At 49.8% G+C, this 21,208-nt stretch overlaps 1 protein-coding gene across 1 annotated transcript; it reads left to right on the top strand.

The window, feature by feature from the left end:
* Positions 1–3,102, top strand: LOC128348699 (synaptotagmin-like protein 2). The gene is made up of 2 exons (XM_053304239.1): positions 1–418; positions 1,016–3,102. The coding sequence occupies exons 1-2, from the start codon at positions 312–314 to the stop codon at positions 1,290–1,292; spliced, it is 384 nt and encodes a 127-aa protein (XP_053160214.1). The 5' UTR covers positions 1–311; the 3' UTR covers positions 1,293–3,102.
* Positions 3,103–21,208: the final 18,106 nt, after the last annotated feature.

Below are 21,208 nucleotides of genomic sequence, written 5' to 3'. Positions count from 1 at the left end.
CCCATATTATAAAGTAAAGAATGGTTTCACTTGTTATCAATGTCATGTTTTCCTTGCACAGGGCAGTACACACAGTCTCCCTCCTATTTTATGCTCACAACAACCTTGCAAGGTAGGCGAGATTGAGTGAGAGCAACTGGGTCACCAGTGAGCCCCGCTAATGAGCAGGGATGTGAACAGGAATCTACCTGCCCCAGTTTATCCACTATAGCACATTTTACTGTCCATTGGGATCTGTTTTATTAAGACTTTTGGATGAAGGAAGCTAACATACTTCTTGGTAACCAACCAACTATGTCTCTTGATCCTTCATGGCAGGTCAAAAGACCCCTCCGTCTGGGGAGGTCCATATCTGGGTCAAGGACACCAAAGATCTGCCCCAGTTACGTCCCTCCGGAGTGGGCTCCTTTGTGAAATGGTAGGTGTGTCATGGGGCGGGGGGTGGATTTCATACCCACACGGACCCAAGCAAGCACAACCATATGCTTCCATGGTGCTCATTCATCACACATACCTTCGCTGACAAAGAAATGCTCAGAGGTGTCCCTACCACTTTAAACCCTAAGCAGTTTAGAGCCAACATATCTGAACATGACTCCACCTACCATATAAGATCCATGAAGGAAGCCCTCTTTTTGTTTCTCACCTCTGTCTGATGCTCAGTTGGTGGCGATGCAGGACAGAGCTTTTTCGGATCCCCCACTCTGTAGAACTCCCTGCCACTTGAGGTTCACTTGGTGGTGCCTTCCCTGCTCGTTTTCCAATCATCTCTTGATATTTTTTTTATCCCAGCAGGCCTCTTAAGTGTGTTAAATGTTGCCACTATGAACTCCGCTCTCTTGGCTTGGGATCCAAGTTCCATCGTGGATATTAAAGTAATAATAAATAGTAATAGCTAGGCTCCGGAGGGCTTGAATTCTGTTTGCTTAGCTGAATGACTGGAAAAAATAAGTGGAAGATGACATTTCTCTGTCGCCATTCTGCCTGATGTCAAATGCTCTTTCTCCCTTGCAAGCTACGTTCTTCCAGACACCAGTAAAAAGAGCTACCAGAAGACCCGCATTGTCCAGAGGGACTCCAACCCGGTGTTTAACCACACCATCGTGTACGACGGCTTTCATACAGAAGATCTGAAGGATGCCTGTGTCGAGCTGACCGTCTGGGATCATGAGAAACTGACCAATCACTTTCTGGGAGGGATCCAGCTGGGACTTGGGACAGGTAATAACGAGGCCCTTTCGCCTCATTCCAGTTTCGACATGAAACATGTTCTCCTTGCCCAGAAAATATAAACAGGGAGAGCAGACATCCAAAGGGCATGTTTTGGACCGCAAATCAAAATGGAAAGGGCTTCTCTTCAGAAGCGTGGCTGGGCGGAAATTAGAATTCACAGCAAGCCAGGCCTCTGCACCATTGAAATCAATGAGTACCGTTCATTTCCCATTAATTTCCCATTAATTTTAGTAGGATGTAGTCATGACTAACATAGCCCGGATGATTTCAGGGGTTGAACCTGAAGCCATCAGCATGCAAGTTGTACACTGGACTCGGGTCAGGACATCCTAAAATGAATGACAGCGAATGCCCACTAAAATGCACTGGTTCTTTCCAAATGGCAAGGGGACTGCATGGAATTTCTGAATGGCCAATGGAGAGGAGAGGAGAGCTGGTCTTGTGGCTGCAAGCATGACTTGTCCCCTTAGCTAAGCAGGGTCTGCCCTGGTTGCATATGAATGGGAGACTAGAAGTGTGAGCACTGTCAGAGATTCCCCTCAGGGGATGGAGCTGCTCTGGGAAGAGCAGAAGGTTCCAAGTTCCCTCACTAGCATCTCCAAGACAGGGCTGAGAGAGATTCCCGCCTGCAACCTCGGAGAAGCCACTGCCAGTCTGTGAAGACAATACTGAACTAGGTAGACCAATGGTCTGATTCAGTATATGGCAGCTTCCTATGTTTCTAACCAGTGCATCTTAGTGGGCATTCCCTGTCATTCTTGACTATATGATCCTATTGATATATTTGTGCAAGAGTTTGTTTCAATTTGTCGCTTAAGATGATGGTGAAATGCAGCAGTCATGCTAACTGAGGAAAGAGGCACCTCTTAGAAAGTGGTCTAGTTCTCTTGCATTTAGCAGGGGGAGAGCAACTGTCCCTCTTCAGACCAGTACACTGTCCCTACAGTGGCTGTTGGCTGGCGTCTCTCTTGTGTCTCTGTGGGGCAGGGAACCATCTTCTCCTTGCTTTTGCTATGAAAGCTGTTTGGGGAATTTTTCTGCTCGAGAAGCAGGGTAGACAAGTGAGGGGGATAAATAAGAAGTGGGGCAAAGACCGGCCTTGCTGAAGGGGCCCCTGCTGACTGGGCCGAAGGGCACCTTCTCAAAATGGCGGCTCTCTCGTATCCCACAAGAGGGGGAGCAACTGTCCCTATTCAGCCCAGCCCAGTGTCCTTCCCAGTGGCTGTTGCTGGCGTCTCGTTGGTGTTTCTTTTTCGCCTGCAAGCCCCTTGGAGGCAGAGAACCATCTACTCATGCCTTTTGCTGTGGAAGCCCCTTTGGGAACCTTTTCTGTGGAACGGCAGAGGGGACAGCTGCTCCATAAATAATAAATGAGCAGCCCCCCTCAGGCAAAGGTCGGCCTCGTTAAGTACCTGCTGACCAGGCTAGGGGGCACCTTCTCAAAATGGCGGCTCTCTTCCATTTAGAGGTGCTGTCCCTGTCCAGCCCAGCCTAGGTGGCTGTTGCTTGGGCTCTCCTTTGTCTTTCTTTTTAGACGGTGAGCCCCTTGGGGCAGAGAACCATCTTCTCACTCCTGTTGCCTTGGAAACTGCTTTGGGGACTTTTCCGGTGGAAAAGCAGAGGGGACAGCTGCTCAGTGAATAATGAATGAGCGGCCCCCTCAGGCAAAGGTCGGCCTCGTTAAGGGGCCTCTGCTGGGCCAAGAAGCGCCTTTTCAAAATGGCGGCCGGGGAGAGCAGCTGGCCCTATTCAGCCTAGAATAGCATCCCTCCCAGTTGCTGGGGGTCTCCCTTGTGTCTCCCTCCCTTAGATTGGGAGCCTCTTTGGGGCAGGGAACCATCTTTTCTCCTTGCTGTTGCTATAGAAATTCCTTTGGGAACTTTTCTGTGGAAAAACAGAGAGGACAGCAGCTGCTCAGCGAATAATGAATGAGCAGCCCCCGCAGGCAAAGGCCGCCCTCCTTCAAGGGGCTCCTGCTGACTGAGCCAAACGACACTTTTCCAAAATGGCGGCTCTCTTCCATTCAGCAGGAGGAGAGTAGCTGGCCCTGTTCAGCACACAAAGTATAGCAGCCTTCCCAGTGGCTCTTGCTAGGATCTCTCCGCGTCACCCACCCCTCTCTCTCAGCTTGTTTTAGACCATGAGCTCTTTTGGAGCAGAGAGCCATTTCCTCATCCCTTTTGCTATGTAAACTGCTCTGAGAACTGCTGTGATATATATGTGCTGCAGCTGGGGACAATGGGAGTTGTAGTCCACCAACATCGGGAGAGTCTCAAGTCGGCCATCCCTGCTTCCGAGACCAGTGTCGTTGAGCCTGGAAGAGCCTGTGGGTTAAATGAGTGGCCTTGAGTAACAGGGTTGCCAACCCTGACTGGAGCTCTTCCTGCAAGGTTCCCCCTGCTCCCATTTTTGTAATGCAATATCTGTCACCACACCAGGCCAGAAGAACCTCCAGGATTACTTTCAGTAGTGGATCCTGGAGGGCAGGGCTGGCAAACCTCAGGTCGCTCAAGAAAAACAGCTAGATCTAACCGCTGTGACTATACTGTATTTACCTGAATACAAGACTAGGTTTATTCCAAGTATTTTGATCTTAGAAATCAGGAGGTCATCTTCTATTCAGAGTCCTGTTATTTTTGAGTCAATGTAGGTATAACTTGAATGTAACCTCTACTTTTTAAGGGGATCGTCTTAAATTCAGAGTCATCTTCCATAGGGTATTTCCATTTTAGACAGTCAATGGTGCTTTTCTTCTGTGTTTGACAAGGAACACCATTAAGGGAGGAGAGCTGGTCTTGTGGTAACGAGTATGAATTGCCGCCTTTGCTAAACAGAGTCCACCCTAGTTTGCACTGAATGGGAGTCTACATGTGTGAGCACTGTAAGATATTCCCCTCAGGGGATGGGGCCGCTCTGGGAAGAGCACCTGCACACTTGCATGCAGCAGGTTCTATAACTCAGTGGAAGAGCATCTTTTTACTTGCATGCATAAGGTTCCAAGTTCTCTCCCTGGCAACTCCAAGACAGGGCGGAGAGAAACTCTGGCCTGCAGTCCTGGAGAAGCCGCTGCCAGTCTGTGTAGACAAGACTGAACTAGATGGACCAATGGTCTGACCCAGCCTGAGGCAGCTTCCTATGTTCCTATGATACACACAGTCCTACCATGAACGTGACTGCTTGCAGCAGAGATTATGACCTCTCAAAAAAGGAGCACGATCATAGGTTGCCCCTTTTCATAGCCGCTGACATGTAGACAGCCATCCAAATACAAACCTGGGCAGACCCTGTTTAGCAAAGGGGACCATTCACGTTCTCTACCCCAAGACCAGCTCTCCTCCTCCCCGAGGCTCACTTGTTTCTTGTTTCTTTCAAAGGCTCCAGCTATGGGATTGCCGTTGACTGGATGGACTCCACACAAGAGGAGGTCGCATTTTGGCAGGAAATGATGACCACGGCGAATGAATGGATTGAAGCGTCCCTGCCTTTGCGCTCTCTGGCTGGAAAAAGGAAGCTGAAATGAACAGCTGGCAGCAGCCCACAGAGGAACGGAGAACCGTTTACACAGAGAAGAGGGCCAATGCAAAGCTGGCTGACCTCAGGATTGCCTGTGCAATGCACTTCGAAAGGACAAGGTATTATTACTCATCCCAAGAGAGGACTGAGCGGATTTTACATCCCAGCTAGCTGAAAGACCTGCTGCTCGTCACCTCTCCATCATCTAGACCTTAGATTTTATTCGACTTTGGGTTTGTACCCAGAGAGCAGGGAAGAAATGGTGTAAATATGTTTATAGTTTATTTTATTACAGTGTCCATGATGCTGTTTCGTTTGTGCCTCCCCATAGAGGAAGTTATGACAAAACTTTGGCTAGTACAGCCACCAGTACACACAGTATCACAACAAAGTTGAAGCAAACCATGATGCAAATGAAACATGAAAAATCTGTACTAGGATATGCCTGGGTTACCAGCTCTCCAGGATCGACTGAGGGTTCTCCAGGAGCTGGCATTCATCTCCCATCCACATGTTATGTTCAACACTTGTACAGGTGCACAATGTATACAGGTACAGATCTGTACACAGGTACACTCATTCACATGTTATGCTGAACACAGGTACAGAAGTACCTCTCTATACCAGGCATTTGAAGGGCCTGTATCCAGGTTCACTTTTGAAAGGAACACAGGTACAGTACAGTCATTCACACAAACACATGTACAGCATAATGTTTGAATCGGGCTCAGAATGCTGAAGATTTTAATGGTTTGATATAATGAAAAATATTTCATTAGCGAGTCTCCAGGAAGCACTTCAGTCTGCTATCGGACCACAATCCCATTTCTGACCGTTTGTGTGCTGACCCCTGGAAACAAGTGTTGAATACAGTCTAATCCAACAAGGTACTTCCTACATTCTTAAAGGGGAAGGGGCATACCCCAAGAGGGATCCCTGTGGGATTTTAAAGACAAACAGATCTATTGGGGTCCCTGGTGAAAGAGCCTCTTGTCCACAAAAACATTTGTTGCAATAAATCCACCAGTCTGTCTGACTGGTACAAGATTGGAGAAGGTCCAAGGTTGAAATCATTTAATGTTGGGGTACTGTAACAGACTTCACATGGCTACCCCTCAAGAATTTAATACGGGCAACTTACACCTTAACTGCTGCAAAATCCTGAATGCCTGTGTTCTTGCTTCGTAAGTTTAGACCACAGAGAATCTAGTAAGGGGGCCGGGTGACAGGCCACAGAAGAATTAAGCCTTCCTCTGCTGTAAGAGTTCTCAGCCGATGCCATTGTAATCCCCATATGTGGTTGGACTGCAATTGTCACCACCATGGTGGCTGGGGATGATGGGAGTTGTAGTCCCAACAGCTGGGGACCCAAGGCTGATAAACCCTACCTGACTATATCCTAACTGGCTGCAGTGGTCTTCAAGTGGGGGCCTTTCCCACCCCCACCCACCTACTTGAAACTGTATATTCAGTCATAGGAACATAGGAAGCTGCCATATACTAAGTCCAACCATTGGTCTCTCTAGCTCAGTATTGTCTACCCAGACTGGCAGCGGCTTCTCCAAGGTTGCAGGCAGGAGTCTCTCTCAGCCCTACCTTGGAGAAGCCAGGGAGGGAACTTGGAACCTAGATGCTCTTAGCAGCTGCATCCTTTGAAGGGAATATCTCACAGTGCTCACATGTGGTCTCCCATTCAGACCCTGCTTAGCTAAGGGGGCATCATGTTTGCTACCGCAAGACCAGCTCTCCTCTCTATATGATGTCTGCAAAGAATGGATCTTTGACAAGCCAGGCATGTTCTCTCTCACTGAGTTGTGGTCTCTCCTCTGGCATCCAAAGGCTTTATTTATTTGACAGAGCTGTGCTCTTTAGTGGACGCATTAAACGTCATTACTCAGATTTCCCTTCCTTCCTTGCCGTTCCTGTTAAGGCAAACCTATGCAAATAACTCTCTTTGTAACGGGTATGTTCATATAACCAAGATGTCCCTTACCTTCATCAGGGGCAAATATTTGGCACTTTATTCTGTTCATTTCATAATCTGCGTTTCAATGAACTCTAATTTAAGAGAGAGTGCTTTATAGGATATTAATTAATATTTAATACTGTGGTTAATAGTAATCACAGTAGCAGATGACGCTGTCCTTCAATCTCTTTGCAGGATGATCAGGCAAATACGTGGCAATACCATCTCTCTTTTACTTTAACAGTTGAAAACACTTTATAAACCCGCAAAATAGGTACTGGTCAATGTCATGAACAGGCCTGGAAGGCTTTTGACAAGTGTGAAGATACTGTCCTTGTTCTCTACGCTTCACAACCTGGCTATATGACTTTTATGCATTTCACTGGGAAGCAGGAAAAATGTTTCTTAATGCTGTAGGGCCTTGTGCCTTACACCTATGAAAACATGTCTTGATGTTTAACTGATACATAATAAACCAAAAGATTTTGTTTGTCCTTCTCAGTTCTTCATTCTGAAACACTTTGCTATTTTTTTTTCTCCACTGCAAACCTGTATTAATGGTCTGCAACATGCAGACTGGATCAGCCAGACACATCTTCAGACGGTAGAGCTCCATCATCTATACCTTAGATTTTATGTGACATTGGGTAGATGCCCAGAGAGCAGGGAAGAAATTGTGTAAATATGTTTATAGTTTATTTTATTACAATTGTCATGAGGAAGAGCGGGATATAAAAGGTAATAAATACATACATACATACATACATAAAGTGGTGTTTTGGGGTCCCCAACCCCATCCAAAAGAATTGTCCCTTTTCTAAGCAGGAGTCACCTTGGTTTGCATTTGGATGGGCAATTGCAAGTGAATGCTGGAAGATATTCTTCTTAAGGGATGGCCCCATAGCTCCGTGGAAGAGCATCTGCATGCTTGCGTGAAGAAGGTTCCAGGTTCAAGCCCTGGTGGCATCTCCAGAAAAAGACTGCTGCCTGAAATTCTTGGAGAGTTGCGGCCAGTCAGTGTAGAATGTAGACAAATCTTAGCTAGATGGACCAATGGCCTGACTCGGTGAATGGCAGTTTCCAAGAAGGTTTGCCCCAGTCAATCATCTTCTGAATTCTGGAAAATAAAAGGTGAAGGAAATGATGATGAAGGGAAGGATCCTGGCTGATATTCAGAGCAAGGAAGTATTGGTGCAGTGAAAGAGCAGTCCAGTGCAACTTGCCTAAAAAATGCCCACTGCCGTGGGGAAGCAGTACTTTTTGACACTCCCTTTCCCCAGGATGCCCTCAGTTAAGGTTACCAACAGGGTGACGTAACCTCAGGGCAACTTTAATTGTAAACCGCCCGGAGACTCAAGTTTTGGGCAGTATAAAAAATGTTAAACAAACAAACAAACAAACAAACATAAACCTTGTACACTGATCTGGGCTTCTCAGAGGAAGGGCAGAATATACATGTAAAAATAAATAAAATAAACCGCCCCTTATTAGCAGGGACTGCATTTATTTTAGCCCCAAATAGTCTGTCCCTCATGGGATGCCATTTGTCCCTTATTTTTCAGCTTACAGCCATCAATGACGGACTCACTTCGCATTCTCCAGGTATCAGGATCATGGAAACCATGCAAGTGATGGCTGCTCGATTGTGCTCATGGCTGAAGCTCTTTTCACTGGCTAACAATGCTTCTCTTTCTAGAAAGCAAAATGACATCACACCCAATTTGGCTGATCATGGTTATATCCATAAGTGGAGGAGAAGCAATCCAAGTTGGAACTCAAACCATGGTTTAAATTGAAAGCGGTTTTTTAAAAACCCAGCCACAGGCAACTGCACAGTGCCACCTGAACATATGTCCCCGAGGGCTGTGCAGCCCTCTGCTTCCCCACTGCACCGGTGCAGGTAGTTTGGAAATCCTATTAGGCTGTTCTCTTGCCCCGCTGGGACATCCTTGCGCTACATCAGCCAGTGTGCTTAAGATGCAACAGAAATGCTTTTCCACAGCTGAAGGTGCAGAGTGGCCTTCCTGGATGAAAAACGCACAAGCAGCCCTGAGGGTTATTTGAGTTGTGCCTGTGCACCCTTCCTATTTGGGGCTGTGTTTTCCAACAGAAATGAGCAGAGGCTCACATGAGAGTATGCAGTCAACAACACTGTCTCTGTCGGCGCTTCGCTGGCCCCCATGCCTAACTTATCCCAGCTGGTTGGTTGTTTCAGTGTACAGTGTGTATGCAGGTACAAATCTGTACACAGGTACAGTCATTCACAAGCTATGCTGAACACAGGTACAGAAGTGCATTTCCTATCTGTAACCTGCATTTGAAAGGCCCGTATCCAGGTTCACTTTTAACATGAACACAGGTACAGTCATTCACACAAACACCAGTATGCGTGTACAGACATCCGCATATTTGCACAGCATAAATTTCTGAATCGGGCGGGCTCTAGGCTTCTTCCCAGGATGTCCCTTAGCAGAGTCAATCATCAATCCAGGTTCTTCCTTAGCAGCTAACTGTATCCCCTGAGCAGACACATGCAAGCTAGCTTTGCCCATTGATAAATCTGAAAACTTCCTTGGAGAGATGCAGTGATTGCTGGAGGGTATTGTTGTGCCCCTGATCACCTTTTCCCATCCATTCTTTACTGCTGCTTATCTGATCTCTCCTTTGCTAGCCAATGGCTCCTCCCCTTCCAATCCCCTGATAGAAAAAGCAATTGAAAGAGAACTAGGACAAGCAGCAACAAAGAAAGGCCTGATTCACACCGGCATCCAAAGCTAGGTTTAATGTGGGTTACCAACATTAGGTTGATTGCGGGAACCCATGCCAAGATGAATTATGGCCCGAGCTGAAGCTGAGATGCTTGCCTTGGAGTGGAGTCACACAATCACACTCATGACAATAACCCGAATTAAACCTAGATTCAGACAACTGTGTGGACTCGACCAAAGCATGGAGAAAGGCGACCATGGACTCTCTAATCTTCCACCAGCTTGCTCTGGCCACCTCGAAGAGAGCTCCAAAATCCCCAGAAGGCAGAGCCCTGACTTATGTGTGGCTAGATTCCCCAGAGGTTGAGTACAACATCTGGATCCTGAACAGGATCCTGTTCACAGTTCTTGCCCCATCTTGGCCGAGCACCCAGACAGGCCAGAGGGGGAGGTCCCGTGGGGTGCCAGGAGGCAAAGAGCAGAGGATCAGCCAAGGGTGGGTATCAGATGCGGACAATGAGGCCAGAGGCATGGCTGAGGAACAGCAAGCTGATGAAGGGCCAGAGGCAGAAGATGCAGCGAGAGAGCTGGGCTGGTGGCTGGATACCAAAGGCGAATACTCAATCATACTACCTAGGAAGCTGCCTTACATGGACTCAGACCATTGGTCCTTCCCTCTCAGCACCGACTACCTGACAGAAGCTCCCCAGGGTCCCACAATGGCTCCTCCCTCCCTCCCTCCCTCCCTCCCTGGGGATTCCAGGGGCTGAAGCTCAGTCCTGCTGCATGCTAAGCAGAAGCTCTACCGTTGAACTACAGCCCTCTCCCCGCAACTCGGCCTGCTAAAAACCTTTTGTGTTTTTAGTAGCACCAACACCCTAAACAACTGAGCTAACCAGCCAGCTTCTGCTCAGAGGTTTTAAACAGGATGGGTGTGTGTTCTTCTCCCTGGGTGGTGGTGGGGTCACCCTGAATGAGCCGACATTTGCTGATGATGGTGCTCAGCCCAGCACTGCAGCCGAGAGAATGCCCGGGACCCCCGCCCACCCACCCCTCCCTGGCCGGAGACCAATCTGCCAGCTGGCGGAAGGATTAAGAGGTGGGTAGCACCTAGGACTGGCTGCTAGAAGTCCCAGCAGGAGACCCCCTTCCTTCCACACCCTACTACTGCCATGCAGATGAATACTCACTTCGGCCAACTTTCATATTCTGAGCACACGTGATCCGTTTGCATGCCTGGCCCTTCAGTTCCAGTCTCCTGCAGAGGGCTGGAGACCTCCGAGCCCCCTTCCTTCCCACGCCAACATCCCATGTGCCAGTGGCTTTTCTTTCACGCAAAGCTGTACATTAGGGATCTGCTAAACCTCCACACCTCCTTGAGGAATTTCAGCTCGACTTTCCAAACCTCTGCTAGCTTCCCACAGTGGGCTGGCAAGCTGGATGCAATTTCGGTAGAGCCCATGTCAGTTGCTAGATCTGCTGGGAAACGGCTTTCAGTGTGGACTGGGGGAGTGATTCAGCACCTGGTTTATGCAGAGCCCTCCATGTATAACTATTATGTGGCTTTGCCTTTTGGGACAGACTCCCAGGGGTGCTCAGCCTTGGGTCCCCAGGTGTTGTTGGACTACAGTGCCCATCATCCCCAGCCATGTTAGCCTTTGGCCATCATAGGAACATAGGCAGCTGCCTTCTACTGAGTCAAACCATTGGTCCATCTAGTGCACTATTGTCTACACAGACTGGCAGCGGCTTCTTCAAGGTTGCAGGCAGGAGTCTCCCTCACTCCTGCCTGGAGATGCCAAGGAGGGAACTTGGAACCTTCTGCATGCAAGGACGCAGATGCTCTTCTCAGAGCGGCCCCATCCCCTAAGGGGAATATCTTACAGTATTCACATGTAGTCTCCCACTCAAATGCAAACCAGGGTGGGCACTGCTTGGCAAAGGGAACAATGCATGCTTTCTGCCACAAAACCAGCTCTCCTCCCATAAACTCCCATCGTGGCTGGGGATGATGGGAATTGTAGTCCAACAACATCTGGGGACTCAAGGCTGAGAATCCCTGCAACAGCTTATTCTGCAGAATTATTTGCAATTAAAATAAAAAATAAAAATAAAAAGAAACAATAATAAAAATAAACAATAATAAAAATAAATAAAAATAAAGAATCAAGTGACTCTCTCATCATCTTGTCTTCACTTTCTCTGAGTGGAACCCTGTTTTTACAACTTCAGTCTCAGGAATGAGGGGACATCTGCAAGTTCCATTCCAGTGTGGGGATCCCTTTGCTCCAGCCAGAAACCGCAGGCGCCACCCCCTTCCCTCTCCCCCCACTACCCCACCCCACATTCTGCCACCACCTAGAACTCTGAGGAAATTTCACACATCACCATGACTCTGATTTTTACTATTGTTTTGCATGGCTCAGCTGTTCCAAGGAGACTTTTGGCCCCAGTCTCCAACAAACACAATGACGGAAAATGTGAGGTTTAAGGCATTCTCTTTGCAAAAACAGAAGGCTGCTGTTCAGTGCTGGAAGCTTTCTCTCTCTCTCTTTTTGCCAACTCAAGGGAGCTTACTAGTTTGCCCTCTCCCCACCTTGATGAAGACATCAAGATAAACTATATTTATGGGTAAAAATATATCAAAAATGCACAAATTATGGGCTTGATCCAGCCAAAGTTAAACATAAACAACGACAAATATTTATATCCTACTTATCAACAAAAGCTTCCAAAGCGATTTACTTAGAGAAATAATAAATAAATCAAAGGGCTCCCACTCCCCAAAGGGCTCACAATCTAAAAAAACAACATGAGATAGACACCAGCAACAGTCACTGGAGGTCCTGTGCTGGGGGTGGATAGGGCCAGTTACTCTCCCCCTGCTCAATCAAAGAGAATCGCCATGTTTAAAAGGTGCCTCTTTGCCAAGTTAGCAGGGACAAACGTTAAACTCTTGTAAGCTCCAATATTTCAATGCACAGACTCAGCTCTCCCATTGAAAGCAACGGGCTTTCATTGTGCTTAACTCTAGCTGGATCCTTCCCCATGTATATCATCCAAAATGCATATAATCCAGAATGGATACTAGCATAAAGTATTTTTCGTGCCTCCATTGCGTCCCCTCTCCAAATCTACATATGCTGCAGCAACTGGTGGTCTTGAGGTAGCAAAATGGGTAGTAACAAAATTGATAATACTGTGACCCGCTCAAGAACCACCAGGCTCGCAGCCCGATTTTCTGCAATCGTGGGAATAGCCTCCGTTTCTATTGCTGTTGCTTTGCATCTTTGATGGTTATATTATACTTGTTTTAAAATCTTTTAATCAGATCTGTATTTTTATCTTTTTGCTGATATTCTTGCCTCCCCATCTCTGGCAACTTTTAAAAAGGCACTGAAGACATATTTGTTCACCCAGGCTTTTAATTAGCTGTATAGTTTTAATACTTTTAATGCTGGGTTTTAAATTATTTGAATGTTAATGATTTTAATGTTTATATTATTTTAATTGTAAACCACCCAGAGATGCAAGTTTTGGGTGGTATAGGGATATGTTAAATAATTAAAATAATAAACAAACAAATGATATTTTAATTGTGTGATTTTTGTAGTCTTGTGTTAACTTTTGTGTGACCCACCTTCCGATGGTTTTAATGAAAAGAGGTATAGAAATGTAACAATAAAGAAAGAAACAGAACGGATTGCTCTGCGAGGTACCATTGCTATGGGGACGGATGGGTCTATTGTGTGCTGTATCGGTGAGTTCCAGAGGCTCCTTGTTGTGTGACAAGCCATAGAAGAATGGGTTGGCAGAATGACAACAGAGTAGCACCATCCGTGTGTGTGCCCGTGTCTGAGTGTGATTGCCCTGAAATGTGCCTGACACAATTGTTGCTTCTTTCCTCCCAGGGGCCTGAAGGCGTCATGGCGCCAAGCCAGTAGACCTGTGAAACATCTAGCAGGACGTGAGACTTGACTGGCCATCTGCTGCGCCTGGCTTACTGGCCACAATGGCCTTCGGAGGGCAGCCCTGCTATGATCCAGAAAGGAGGAGATTCCTGGCCCGGACCCCCTTTTACAAACACCCCCCCCCCGCTCTGCCAGGGTTTCTGCTCCTCAGAAACTCTATGATCCAAATGTATTAGCAGCCTCTCCTTCAGGCACCGTAACACCTGTGTGGTGGAGACGTCTCCCTTTGCTTCTCTGGAGATCTGGGGGTCCAAATGTTGGGAAGATTCCTCCTGCCCCTTGGAGGAAAGGCACGGCCCTGTTGTCACCCAGCCATGTGTGCTCAGGAACAGACTTCAGTCTGGATCCCAATCTGAAGGGTTGCCAACCTTTTTTACTGGCCTGGCTCCTTTAAAAATGCCTTGACATTCAAGAATTAAGCAACTGAAGCTTTTGCTGTCATGGAAATGCAGACATGGGAAAAGCTTTGGCAATTTAATTTCTGTAACCAGGTATCTTCTAAAGGAACAGGAGCAGGATTGGTTAGAGAGTTGGCAACCCTGGGTGCTTGTGCCCCATGCCCACCACTAGGCCCTGAGAATTCTGCACTGGGGGTGGGGTGGGAGATGGAGGGAGGATAGGAAGGGCCAGTGCTGCCAAGTGGCACTTATGTGGAGGATGGGAATTGCCCCCTCTTGATGTAGCCTGGCTCCTCTGCTCGGAGCAAAAGCTTGACCAGTTTGAGCAGGTGAAGCCATTCCTAGCCAAAAGAGATGGGAAACTGCTTCACTAGCTTAAGCTCTGCATGTCAGGCGTCTGCTGAAGTCACAGGAGCAGGACCAGGTAGAGAGTTGGCAACCCTGCCTGTGGGTGCCTCATGCCCACCACTGGGCCTGGGAGTTCCGCCATCCTTGTTTAGATCCAAATATGGCAGTTGCTGGGGGGGGGGGCGTCCCCGGCCAGGAGTGTTTACCGGTCGCCATGGGGCTGGAGGTTCCGCTGCTGCCTTCAAACTGTCTGGACTCGACCGTTGGCAGGAGGACTTTCTGGCCTCTCCTGCTGCTCACGGCAAATTTCCGTCCCATTTTGACCGCAAGGGAGCGCAGAAGATGGCCTCGGGCAAGGAGTCCAGAGTGAGTGTCCACCGCCCGGCCCCAAATAGGTTCATGTGGTGGCAGGTGACCCCCAGGTGTCGGATTTGGGTCAAGGTGGAGACATTTAGGAAGCGACACTGTCCTAGCCCCTTTGGGCTGACCATGGTGGGCAGGAAGGGATTGGCCCAGCCCATCTTCACAGGGTCTTCATGGAGCACCGGCCCCTCATCGATGGGTCAGCCCCCCCTCCTCCTCCAGGACCTCTTCCAGCAAGGAAGCACAGAGTGGAGCCACCTGCAGAGAGCTGGAGAAGGAGCTCCTGACCTCTCTGAGCTGCTGCCCAATATAGGGGTTTCTCATTGTCTGGAAACACACCAGCAGGGATTCAAACCAACAGCCTCCTGCTCTCTAGGCAGGTTGCTTCCTTGCTGGGCCATTAGGTGGCTTTAAAAAAACATTGGTCATTCTTGGGAGCTGCCGGGTATGCCTGCATTGGATGCTCCAAAGGGGTCAGGCTCGGGAACACTTTAAGTCTCCAGCAACACCCCTGCAGAGAGGCCTTCTCCCTCCCTCCCTCTTTGGATCGATGGTGATGATGACCTCCTTGTTTTGGAAGGCCCCTTCCTCGGTAGCTTAGAATGAGAAAATACGAGTTTCATTGTTTGTAAGCCTCTTTGATATTGTTAAACTAAAACTAGGATATAAAAGAAATGAAACGTTGTGGAGGGGGATGGAGGGGAGGTAGAAACGGCAAGATGTGCCAAGTGGCACTTATGTGGAGGATGGGAATTGCCCCCTCTTGATGTAGCCTGGCTCCTCTGCTCGGAGCAAAAGCTTGACCAGTTTGAGCAGGTGAAGCCATTCCTAGCCGAAAGGGATGGGAAACGGATTCACTAGCTTAAGCACTGAATGTCAGGCGTCTGCTGATGTCACAGGAGCAGGACCAGATAGAGAGTTGGCAACCCTGCAGATGTTGGTGCCTCGTGCCCACCACTGGGCCTGGGAGTTCCGCCATCCTTGTTTAGATCCAAATATGGCAGTTGCTGGGGGGGGGGGGGGTCATCGGCCGGGAGTGTTTACCGGTCGCCATGGGGCTGGAGGTTCCGCTGCTGCCTTCAAACTGTCTGGACTCGACCGTTGGCAGGAGGACTTTCTGGCCTCTCCTGCTGCTCACGGCAAATTTCCGTCCCATTTTGACCGCAAGGGAGCGCAGAAGATGGCCTCGGGCAAGGAGTCCAGAGTGAGTGTCCACCGCCCGGCCCCAAATAGGTTCATGTGGTGGCAGGTGACCCCCAGGGGTCAGATCTGGGTCAAGGTGGAGACATTTAGGAAGTCCCTCTTGGCCCCTTTGGGCTGACCCATGTGGGCATGAATGAACTGGCCCAGGGCACCTTCACTGGGTCTTCATGGAGCACAAGCCCCCCATGGATGGCTCAGAGCTCCCTCAGCCCCCTCCCTCCTCCAGGACCTCTATCTTCCCGCGAGGAAGCACAGAATGGAGCCACCTGTACAGAGCAGGGGAAGGACTCCTGGCCTCTCCGAGCTCCCGGCAGGCAGCTTCCCCCTTCAGAAGTCACAGGAGCAGGATGAGTTAGAGAGGGGGCACCTTCCCAAGTGGTGAGACTCTCCTATTGAGCAGGGGGGGAGCAACTGGCCCTCTCCAGCCCCAGCACAGCATCCCTCCCGTGGTGTTGCTGCCATCGGCTTGAGGTTTCTTTTTGGACTGAGAGCCCTTTGGGGACAGGACATCATCTCATTCAGGTCTTCTCGGTTCCTTTCTCTGTGTCTGTCATCCGCTTGGAGTCTTTTGGTTGGAGAGTGGTCTGGAAATATGCGTAGCCGCAGAAGTCCTTGCTTAGATTCAAAAAGTGGCCGTTGCTGAGCTGTATCCCAGGGCTGGGTATCTTGACCTGGTTGCCATGGCGCTGGGGTTCCGACGATCCTGATGGGGATGGAGGTTCCGCTGCTGCCCTGGGAGCCTCTGGACCGGACTGGTGACAGGAGGGCGTTGCGGTCTCTCCTGCTGCTCACGCCAAAGGTTGTCCATTTGGGGCCACCAGGGAGTGCTGAACGTGGCCTCCTCTGGCAAGGGGATCAGCGGGAGGGCTCACCACCCTGCCTCAAACAGGGTCAATGGGTGGGGGGGGGGGCGACCACCAAAGTTCTCAAAGCGGTTTGGGTCATGGTGAGAAATCTCGGAAGTGAGTCCCTCCTGGTCCCTTTGGGCTGACCCCGGTGTGTCTGAACAGACTGGCCCAGCCCATCCTCACTCCTGCTCTCCTCTCTCCTGGACAGGACAAGGGAGAAGGAGGCCCCTTACTCCGCGGCGTGGGCAGCCTTGATGGGGCTACTCCTGTGGCTCCACTCAGGTACGTTCTCCTGCTCCTCCTGGGTTATCCGGGCCCAGTTTCGATGGATGGCACCATGGATTTGAAGACCACTTGGGACCCTTTCAAGAAACATGGCCCCGGCCAGGGTTTCATAAGCTGCCCCCCCCCAAAGAGGTCCCTGTTCACAAGAAGCACCAGACAGAAAGGAATGACAGCAAGGGCAGGCCAAGGGGTCTCCAAAGCCCATCAGTCTGAACTACCTGGGCTTTGGGGGAGGCTCCAGGGGTTCAGGCACAGGAGGCGAGGCAGGGCTCTCATGCACATGGAGCTCTCTAGGGTTTCCAATGGGGAAGGGTCCCCTAGCCTGCTCTGCCAGGACTGGGGGGCTGAGAGGCCCCATGGGCTGGTGTGCCTGGCCCACCATTTCTCAGTGCCTAGATTCCAGGTGAGCCCTGCAGCCACCCAGAGCAGGAGACTGGAGCCAGGGTGTGGCTGGCTGCTTCTTCAGGGCTGGATCCCCTGGTGCCTTCTTGAGTGGCAGCAGGGGAAAGGGAGCAGTTGGGGAGGGGAGCAGTGGAAGCCCCTCTGGGGGGCAGAGGGGGAGGTCGTGGCAGCCCCTCGGAACAGGTGGTGCTGAGTCAGACCATTGCTCTACTCGCTTCATGGTGGTCTACTCTGACCAGCAGCCACTCTCCAAGCCCCAACCAGGGGAGCTGAGACGTTTTAGAGGTTTTCACACTAGGCGACATACAGGGGCGCAGCAAGGTTGGAGTGGGCCCAGAGACCAGATTTTAAAATGGGGCCCCCCTCAAAGTCCAGGGCCTCCACACACCCCAGGCCCCCAAGGATTTAAGTCTGATATTTCAAAATAAGTATGCTGCCTGGAAATACATTTCACTGAATACACACACACAAACACTTCACAATATATAGTGATATACATTGAGAACTATATATTTGTGCTACATTTAATGCCCAGAACACACTAGAAACACTAATGATTAAAATCGGACCCTCGCTGCAGATTAGCAAAGGAGACTTTCAACCATGCAGGGTGAGCCTATGTCTGTTTTCTCAGAATTTTGAACAAATTCGGTAATGTTTGATTGCAGGAGGTTTTTCACAGGAGGCTTTTAAAGCCCTTTAACACACATCTCCTCTGGAATGGAGGTGCTGCATTCCCAGGTTGGCCAGATTGACCCAGAAGTCCCTGCGAGTTCTTGGGGAGCAGTTCACACACAAGAAAAATAAAATAAAATAAAATAAAATAAAATAAAATAAAATAAAATAAAAGCACCACACATGCTTCACAGTTCTCACTCAGACTTTCTGGGTTGTAAAACAACTTGAGCATCAGTGCATTTATGAATGAACTAGTATTTTTTAGCCCGTTAAAATAATGGGCACTAGAACCTTTTTTCTTATTTTTGGTTTCCTTTTTTCCTTCTCCCTCTCTCTCGCCCTCCTTTCCTTCCTTCCTCTCTCTCTCTCTCTCTCTCTCATTCCTTCCTTTTCTCTCCCTCTTTCTCTCTTTCTTTTCCTTCCTTTCTTCTATCTCCCTCTCCCTCCTTGCTGTTTTCTTTCTCTTTTCGAGAGTGCCGCCGGGGCCGCAGGCGGCTGGGTGGCCGGGCCTACAGTGCCGCCGTCGCTGTGGGCGGCTAGGTGGAGAGTTCCGCCGCCGCAAAGAGTTCTCCCCGGTTCCCACTTGTTCTCTGTTATCCCGGTTCCCGCTTGCTCTCCCTCGCCACTGCCGCCTCTGCCCTCCCCGGTTCCCGCTTGTTCTCTGTCATCCCGGTTCCCACTTGCTCTCCCTCGCCGCTGCCGCCTCTGCCCACCCCGGCTCCCACTTGTTCTCCTTCCCCGCTTCTTCTTCTTTTGACCTGGGAGACAACATGGCCACCCGTGTCCCTGCGGCCGTATCTTTCTCGGGCGCTCTGAGCATGCACTCTGCGCATGCCCAGAATGCCCAAGAAAGACATGGGCGCAGAGACATGGGCGCACACTTTAGCTCTTTGAATGAATGAATGAATAAATAAATATAATATTGTTTGTTCCAGAAGTTTTTGTAATTTTCTGCCCTGAAACAAGCCACTTATAGGGCTTTTTTTTAAAGCCAGCAAATTTCCCAAGCTGTTTTAAATTAAATATTCAGAGACTTCTCAGTCTCCCCCCCCCATATCAAAGCCCTATGGCAAGCAGATCCCTATATATGGGCGGGGGGGGGGGTGGCGGTGACCACAAAAAGGAGTTCAGGTTCTACCTGGCAAATGCTGGGCTGGGCGGAGGGTCTGCTGCAGAGAGCTCTGGGGGCCACCCTGCCTGCCTGCCTGCCTGCCTGCCTCCTTGCTTGCTTGCTTGCTTGGGGCCTCCCTCCATGTCTACTCCAGTTCAGGCTTCACTGGGGCCTACACGGAGGCCTCCCTGCAAGCCTCGCCCACCCGCCGGTCAGCTGAGAGGCGCCCGGGAGAAAAGCAGCTCTTGGCAGGCAGCTGGTCTGGTGCCTCGATTGCCGGCCAGGAGGACAAGCAGGAGAGAGGCGGGCAAGCAGGGCAAGTGGCCGAGGGGACCTGGGGCTGGGCAGGGGGCAATGGGGAGTCATGCGAGGAGTCTCTGGGGCCCCCAGGCAACCGCCTCCCCTTGCCTAATAGTAGTTACGCCCCTGGCGATATATCAATTAGATTAAACTAAACAAAGTCCATGAATGTTGCAGGGAGGGGGAGGGTTCTTGCCTCCACGCCCTGCCACGAGGCATCCGGCTGTCCATTGTTGGAAACTGGGTACTCGGGGTTCCTTCGACACACTCACTCCCTTGTGTCTTTTGTCTTTTTTCTCCTCTCAGTGACTTCCAGCCACAGGAGATTAACGAAAAGCGCTCCGTGACCGAAACCAGCAAATGGTCACTGGTAAGGGATGGAAATCCAGTCCGTACATGGCAGGGCTGGGAGGGGGTGGGAGAGACCCCATTTGAAGCGAGTCTAGAGGGAGTGCGGGAGACCCAGTCTGAGCAGGTGGGAGGAACGTTTTGAGAACTTGTCTTGCAAAGCCATAGGCTTCGAAATTTGCAGTGGTAGTAGCCGTGAATTGGGTGGGTGGGATGAGTGACCATCGGGGCTCAACTACAAGTCACTCGTGCCAAGGTGGAAGCCCCTCCCTATGGAGGAAGTAGCATGGGAAATTGGGGGATGGGAAGTGCTGAGAGGGAAGAGGGGTGTCTCTACCTGCCTTCCACCCCTCGCTTCTTCATTCCGCTCTCCTGCCCCAAATCACTCCCTCCCCGCAGGGTTCCAGACTTTGATTTTCTTCTGGACTACCAAGCACAAAACATGTCCAGAAAGGGAGCAGTCTGGAGGGGAACTAGAGTGGGGAAGTCTTCCTTGGGGCAGATTGGGCACTCCTTCCCCTCTGCCCCTGCTCGGCTCCACATCACCCCCTTTCCGGCTTGGCTTAGCATGTAGTTGAGCATCAGAAGGGCCCTCAAAAGACGAGGCTGCATCAGACGGCCAGTAGCTCTTCCCAGCAAAGAGACAAACCTAGCTAGGCTTCTCTGATCTAAAAGCACCTCCCCTGAATGTGAAACCATAGTGTCCCTTACAGCAAGAGGCCTGACTCTCATCCGGGATCCTGTGACTCCAAATGGTCTAATACCTAGGATCTCACCCAACTCCCCAGGAATGGGGGGTGGGGGGGGAGGCTGATCTCTGGGCTTCAGTAGATTTTGGGGTTTGGTTCCTCTCTGAGCATTTATTTTTTGAATGAATGGAAACGGATACCATTCCTATGTGTTTCCATTCGCTCTGACACAATGGCACCCATGAAATAAATGGCCATGAAAGTGTGTCCAGTTTGTAGGTCCCATTCGCTGACATTGGTTTTAGGACTGGCTTCTTGTGGTGTACCTGGGCTCCCACTCAAGGCCGGTCGATCTCTATCGGAGACCGAAGGGGCAGCCATCTCTTCCCCAAAGGCATTGCCCTCCATTCTGCCACCCATGACATTCTGGCAGGGCAGGGCCTTGTTTTTTAAGGAAGGTCCCACGCGCTGGAGCTTCCATTCAGACCCGGTACTTCAGGAAGGATGCACTCTCTTTGTGGTGGGGAAAGAGAAACCAAAACCAATGAGTGTAAAAATAGACTAAAATAAACACACACACACACACATATAAATCAGCTGAATGAAAAGAAAATATGAAGACAAAAATTTTAAAAAATCAAGTTTCAATGAGATAGCTATAGATATATATTGCAAGACTCTAAATAGTAGCTTAGATGCATCATCAAGAAAAGCAATATGAGAACAGGAAGTGTCTCTTTTAGTCAGCAACGCAACTGCAGGGGCCCAGTTCTGTGGGGGAGCGTCCCCAGCACCGTTTTGAGGTGCAAAGGAGCCACTTCCTGCTTTAAGCGCATCTGTTAAG

This window comes from Hemicordylus capensis, chromosome 3 (assembly GCF_027244095.1).
Source record: "Hemicordylus capensis ecotype Gifberg chromosome 3, rHemCap1.1.pri, whole genome shotgun sequence".
In the NCBI taxonomy this organism is placed as follows: Eukaryota; Metazoa; Chordata; class Lepidosauria; order Squamata; family Cordylidae; genus Hemicordylus; species Hemicordylus capensis.
This window is presented reverse-complemented; position numbering and strand designations above follow the sequence as displayed.